Source organism: Vicia villosa, linkage group LG6, assembly GCF_029867415.1.
Source record: "Vicia villosa cultivar HV-30 ecotype Madison, WI linkage group LG6, Vvil1.0, whole genome shotgun sequence".
Lineage (NCBI taxonomy): Eukaryota > Viridiplantae > Streptophyta > Magnoliopsida > Fabales > Fabaceae > Vicia > Vicia villosa.
Window position 1 is genome coordinate 20,355,375 of NC_081185.1, and position 7,205 is coordinate 20,362,579.

General features: G+C 33.6%; 1 protein-coding gene across 1 annotated transcript; it reads right to left on the bottom strand.

Annotated features, from left to right (window-relative positions):
- Positions 1–4,662: 4,662 nt before the first annotated feature.
- LOC131613331 (myosin-15-like) lies at positions 4,663–5,612 on the bottom strand. The gene is made up of 3 exons (XM_058885010.1): positions 5,343–5,612; positions 5,112–5,261; positions 4,663–4,836 (listed from the first exon to the last, which is right to left on the bottom strand). The coding sequence occupies exons 1-3, from the start codon at positions 5,460–5,462 to the stop codon at positions 4,663–4,665; spliced, it is 444 nt and encodes a 147-aa protein (XP_058740993.1). The 5' UTR covers positions 5,463–5,612.
- Positions 5,613–7,205: the final 1,593 nt, after the last annotated feature.

Consider the following 7,205-nt stretch of genomic DNA (forward strand, 5'->3'; position numbering starts at 1 on the left):
AATATTATAAAAAAAATACAAAATTAATACAAATAAAAAACTTAATTAAAGAAATGAAAATAAAATTTTTCGAATGAACTAAGGAAAATGGGATATTACAAGCAAACATAAGGGTATGAATTTAGTAACCTATTGAACCCAAGTTCAAGTCCCATTGCACATAATAAAAAAAACAAAAAAAAAAAAGAGAGTTAAAAGGGTGTAACAAAACAAAACAAAACAAATTTTCTCAACAAAACTAATTTTCTCAACAAAACTAAAATTAACTCTAATTTAAAAGAAAATAGGCGGATGACTAAGGAGGAAACGGTCTCCCCTTATCATTCAAACCAAAATTGAACGGTTAATAATTCAAAACACCAAACGTCACTCTACGTTCATCTCTTCTTCTACCTAAGTCGATTTTTCAAACCAAAAAAAAAAGAAGAAAAAACAATGAACAACCAAAATAACGATTCACTCTCTCACTCGGTTCAGATCTCACTCAGTTTATTCTCATCATGTTCATTTCAGAATCAATTCAATTCAGTCAGAAAAGAAAAATGAAGAACAACAATGTATTGCATCGTCTTGTTTCATTCTCATCATCTTCATTTCATAATAAATTCAGTTCATTCAGAAAAGAAATATGAAGATCAACAAGGCATTGCATCGATCTCGGTTCATTCTCATCATGTTCGTTTCAAAATTAATTCAGTTCATTCAGAAAAGAAAAATGAAGAACAACAATGTATCGCATAGATCTTGTTTCATTCTCATCATGTTCATTTCCGAATCAATTCAATTCATTCAGAAAAGAAAAATAAAGAAAATCAATGTATCGCGTCAATCTTGTTTCATTATCATCATGTACGTTTTTGGAATCAACTCAGTTCATTCAGAAAAGAAAAATGAATAACATCAACGTATTGTGTCGATCTTGTTTCATTCTTATCATGTTCATTTCAAAATTAACTCAGTTCATTCAGAACAGAAAAATAAAGAACAACAATGCATTGCGTATATCTTATTCCATTCTCATCATATTTGTTTCAGAATTAATTCAATACATTCAGTTAAGAAAACAACGAAGAGCAATGTATTGCATTGATCTTGTTTCATTTCCAACATGTTCATTTTAGAATTCAGTTCATTCAAAAAATAAAAACATAGAACAACAATGTATTGCATTGATATTCTTTCATTCTCATCATGTTCATTTTTGAATCAATTCAATTCATTCTGAAAAGAAAAATGAAGAGCAACAATGTATTGCATCGATCTTGTTTTATTCTCATCATGTTCATTTTATAATCAATTCATATCATTCTAAAAATAAAAATGAACAACAACAATGTATCACATCGATCTTGTTTCATTCTCATTATGTTTGTTTTAAAATCAATTCAATTCATTCAGAAAAAAAAATGAAGAACAATAATGTATTACATCGATCTTGTTTAATTCTCATCATGATTGTTTCATAACCAATTTACTTCATTTATAAAAGAAACGTGAAGAATAACAATATAATGCATCAATCTTATTTCTTTCCCATCATTTCGTGTCAAATTCAATTGAGTTCATTCAAAAAAGAAAAATGAAGAACAAGAATGTATTGCATCTATCTCGTTTCATTCTCATCATGTTTATTTTAGATTCAATTCAGTTCATTTAGAAAAGAGAAATGAAGAACAGCAATATATTGTATCTATCTTCTTTCATTGTCATATTTTTCATTTCAAAATCAATTAATTTCATTCAGAAAAGAAAAATGAATAACACCAATGTATTACATCGATATTGTTTCATTCTCACCATGTTCGTTCTAGAATCAATTCATATCATTTATAATATAAAAATGAAGAACAGTAATGTATTGCATCAATCTTGTTTCATATTCAGAATCAATTCATATCATTCAGAAAAGAAAAATGCAGAACATCAATGAATTCCATCAATTTTGTTTCATTCTCATCATGTTCATTTCAGAATTGATTCACCTCATTCAGAAAATAAAAAGGAAGAACAACAATGTATTACATCAATCTTGTTTCATTCTCATCATGTTCATTTTAGAATCAATTATGTTCATTCACAAAAGAAAAACAAAGAACATCATTGTATTGCATCAATCTTGTTTCATTCTCTTCATGTTCGTTTCAGAATCAATTTAGTTCATTCTTAAAAGAAAAATGAAGAACTGTAATGTATTGCATCGATCTTGTTTCATTCTCATAATATTCGTTTTAGAATCCATTTAGTTCATTCAGAAGAACAATAATGTATTGTATCCATACATCGACTTCTAGCTTACGCTTTTTGCTTTGGGACTCCAACCATTTAGTTTGTTTTGCAATATCAATTTCCTTACATTCTAGATCAATAACCATTGCTTTTTAGTTGTGAAATCCTTCATCAGCACGATAATATTTGCATGGTGTAATGTTTGGTGTTTTTCCATCTAGGCCCAAGTGTGCTTTAATTTTGGAAGCACTGCCCTCAAAAGTAAGCTCACAATAATTGCATTTCCATAAACGACCATTTGCTACTCTTGTAACGTGAATCCAACAGTTCATATGTTTCTTCATTCCTTTTTATAAACACATTAAAAATCTCTATAAACATATTATATATATCTTATTTATATATTAAAAACAGGTGCGTTACCGCGAAAAGGCGGCAACAAAATGGTATAGAATTTGTTATCTATATCGATCCGTTTTAATGATAAAGAAAAAATTCAATCAATATCTTAACACCTGTAACACCCTAATATAGATGATAAACTAAATTTCATTAGAAAATAGAAAAGAATATTATACCTAAAGGTCTTTCCAAAACAGAAGAAGAAAACTCTTCTCTTGAGTGATGATATATATGAGAAACATATAAAAGAGATCAAGTGAGAGAGAGACTTTAAAATTACGACAGAATCAACACATGAAATGTACAAGTGTTTGATACCATGCCATGATTTCCATCAAAGACGGAAGTAACACTAGTGCAAAAATGTTAATTTACACCCGTTTTTTATTAAATTTACACCCATTATTTTTAATAAAAATCGGGTGTATATCCACAGGGTGAGAAATGTCTAACGCATTTACACCCGTTTTATACCCGTTTAAAACGGGTGTAAATACGTTCGTAATTACTCCTTATTTTAAAAATATCGGGTGTAAATACGTTCTACGTTACACCCTATTTTAACAAAAATCGGGTGTAATTGGACGTAATTACGTTTTTAATTACACCTTGTTTTAACAAAAAACGGGTGTAATTGGGAGTAATTACGTTTTTAATTACACCCTATTTTAATAAAAATCGGGTGTAATTGAGCGTAATTACGTTTTAATTACACCCTATTTTAATAAAAATTGGGTGTAATTGAGCATAATTACGTTTTAATTACACCCTATTTTAATAAAAATCGGGTGTAATTAAGCGTAATTACGTTTTAATTACACCCTGTTTTAATAACATGTTTTAAATTACGGTAATATTATTAAACTAGTACTAATGCAATTAATTGAGAAACTACAAACCTCGAGAGCATTGGAGAGATGATCGAGTTGTGGACGATAATTGATGAGGTTTTGATTGGCGATAACAAACTCAATGACACCTAGACATGTTCCACTTCCTCTTTCGAACACAGGAAATGCTAGAAGAGAACCATACTGTTGCTGCTGTTGCTGATGTCGCGGATACTCGTGGCTTCTAAAGAATCGAACATGAACATTCATGTTTGGATTCACAGAAATCGGAACAGATGAACTGGAATCCTGCTGCAGATATTGAATTGCTGATCTCCTCCTTAGAACAGGCACCCACATGTGAATAAGAACGTTGTTGGAAGAGTTCTTTGTGTACTCTTTTAAGTAACCAACAGCAACTACTAATCTCTCTTTCACCAAAGTCGATGGACCTTGACTCGCCCTCGGCCCGATCCACCATCTCCCAACAACAAAACCACTTTCCTGATCAACTTGATGATGATTAACATGGTCACCTTCTCCCATTCCAATGGGAATATTATTGGCCATGTAGTGTTGCTGCGTCGATGCAGTTTGCTGCATAGCCATCATATTATTCTCACTAGCTTCAATCCAGCAACCTTCTCCTAAGAGCTCCTCAATTATATCTCCTTGATCTCCTCCAACCATAGTCCCAAATACACCGCCGTCGTCCACTATCCCACCACCGTATTCCATCCTAGCTAGCTTCTTTCTCAGATCCTGTAATAGTTAGATTTAAAACTTGGAAGACAATAAGAGAAAACACCTGAGTAAATTGATCCAGATTGAGACAGTAAAGATAACGGGCCACGGCCGAAGCCCAAAAGCCCTTGGGCCGGAATCGAAGCACCAGAGATAGCATTAATGCTTCCAAAAGAGTAGTTACTAATAACATCCTTAGCTAATCTAAGCGAATCTTGAACGAGTGTGGCAGAGAAAGAAGAACCTGCTTAATATATTTGGTTATGCTTACAATATCATTATCAGCTAAGTTGTCATCAAGGGCCATATTGGTATAAGATTATAACTAAAAATAATTCTGATAATTCTCCAATTTTCGCAATCTAAAAAAATTAACATAATAAATTCTATACTATTTGGTAAATTAGGTCAATTTCATTGTATGAAATTACCAAAAAGGAGAAGAAAGTGTTTATAGTTATTAATTATGCACTAGTTTAGGCATTTGTAATGCACCCATGTATGAGATAACCCTCAATAAAAGGTCTTCATAAATAAAAGCATTAATTTCCTCAACAAAGAGTGACAATAATGCATGCCGTATACTATTATACGATGACCCAGAGAAATGGTGACAGAGAGCCATATTTCCATACTAGAACAAGATTTTCCATAAAATAACAGTATTCATATGCATAACCTAGTAATGCAAATGCAAGCTATCATTTCACTAATGTACCAATCCTTAACTATAAAACTCGGCTCACCAAACAACAATTAGCATTTCCCATATTCATAAAGTGCAATAACACAATTCTAGACTCAAGTGCATTTCACCAATAAATCGAGATTGTAAAAGTGGAAGAATAAGCACAAGTAGAGCCTTAATTGACCATCTAGATACTAAAAATCCCAAGACTAAACACTTACATATATATCATTAAGCATGTATCTTCTCCGAATATTGTACAACACTCCTGGTTCATTCAAATAAGCCAGCCTCGTCATATCTTCGACTCCGCCGTGCTCATCTTCATCGGCATCCCTAGGAAACAATTTCTCCGGAGCAACAACAACAACCTGCTATAATTCAATCGAATCAGTAAAAATCAGTCGTAGACGCAATCATCGTAGATAAGGCAAAATCAGAATAATAATCACCTTGTTGCCGGAATCCGTTTCAACGCGAACTTGCTTTTCGGAAGATTCGAGTACTTCAGCAGGTAACCAAGCAAAGTCCCTGTCAGGAACCCAAACCTTGGAGCCCTTGCGTAAACTCATGATGAATTGATGAAAATGGAGAAGAGAGCGAGAAGAAAAATGGTTGAAAAGTGAAACCCTAGGTTAGGTTTATGTGAGGTGGAAGAGAGGTTAGAGAGAGAAAGGGAGGAAGAAAACAGAATAGAGAGAGAAAGAGAACAAGAAATGGAGTGAGAGCTTTTAAAAGCCTACCTTGTTCTTCTTCTCCAAACCACCAATGATCCTATCAATAGCTGCCTCGAAATGATCCATTGTGACTTGTGCTTCATCGGTTCTTGCAGCAATCAGGGCAGCTTCATTGCAAACATTAGAAATATCTGCTCCAGCAAAACCTGGAGTAAGGGCTGCAAGCCTTTGAGAATAATATGAGGGCTCATGGAAAGAGATAAAGAGGCAGTGAATAGAAAGAGACCTCCAATGACCCAATTACTGGTTTCTTCTAAAAGAGTCTGGAAATGTTGCGGTGTCGAGGGTTGAGTTCGAAAGCTGCAAATGGGAGCACCTTTGTAAAGGGTCACTAGCAATGCTCCTGAGATAGACATTTTGATGCATGTTATTTTATGGTTTACACAATACAACAATGGCAAAAGGGACAATGAAAAAAGAAGATGAGAGCATTTTCAAAAACAATACTACACAGTAGAAGACAACTAGATCAATTTTCATATTAAGCACCGTTTAAGTTTTGGTAAAATGATGAAAAACATCTATCACTTTTTTACCAGAATCTTCCTGCTAACCTGCATATTCAAACACCAAAAACCAGCCTATTTTGCATGAGTTAAAAGGCATGGAACCAAAACATATCACAAACCATACACAATAATAACCAACAGGTTCATATATCGCGCCTGCGTCGCCACTCTAGGAATGAAGAACCTCAAAGCGATTCAAATCCGGCCCTGGAACCTCTTAGAGGCATCAATTTCCTACAGTTCAAGAGGGTAAATATTTTAACTAAATATTTTCACTCTAGCATATAACCCACCTTCTGTAGCCGCAGGAATACAGCTAAAAATAATCAAAACTAAGTATCTTCTCTAGTCTCTACCTTTCTTAAGCTATAAACATGAGATCAACTATAAGTCTATAACCAAGTCTAAGTGCTCAGAACTCAGAAGAACATGTTACAAATTACTTTTAAGCTAATAACCTAAATCATTATCAGAGCAAAAAGACTAAAGGCAGAAAACTTACATTGTGAGTCTTCACAAGCAAAGAACTAGTATTAAAGGGGTGTCTTTGAAAAGGGTGTCTCACTATTGTTTCGAAAAGCTCCTTGCTTTGTATCATCTTGTTTTGGAGAAGTGTTCCATTGCCGTTGCTGTCTGGGGCAAGAGTTAACTGATCGTAGTCACTTAGGGAAACGCAAAAGACGACAGCTCTAACATCTTCAAACATTTCAACCCACTTGCAACTTTCACTCATGCCCTTGGCATTCACCCTTATGAGTTGGTACCTGAGACATCAAAGAAATGTTGTTAATCATTGTGTTTAATATAAAAAATGGTGTGATTCTGAATATCAACCACTCTTTATGGTCTTAGATCCTCGGTGTCTTGAGGTCATTTAACCCCAACTAATCTGAATTGAGTCGGGTGAATCCATTTAAGGAGATAACTCTCTCAATGCCTATTTTTATGTGCACAAAACTCAAAAACGCGACATTCCTTAATGGAAATCAAACTCTTTTCCACTTGGACTTACAATAGACAGTCTCAATGACTATTTTGAGTGGTGGAAAAACAAACTAACCGACCTCAA

What these genes read in the sequence shown, in the direction of transcription:
- LOC131613331 (XM_058885010.1), bottom strand. Translation starts at nt 5,462, where the DNA reads ATGAGTTTACGCAAGGGCTCCAAGGTTTGGGTTCCTGACAGGGACTTT. An exon ending in AAACGGATTCCGGCAACAAG is followed by an intron (nt 5,262 to 5,342) that starts GTGATTATTATT and finishes GAATTATAGCAG; the next exon opens with GTTGTTGTTGTTGCTCCGGA. An exon ending in ACATGCTTAATGATATATAT is followed by an intron (nt 4,837 to 5,111) that starts GTAAGTGTTTAG and finishes ATCTTGTTCTAG; the next exon opens with TATGGAAATATGGCTCTCTG.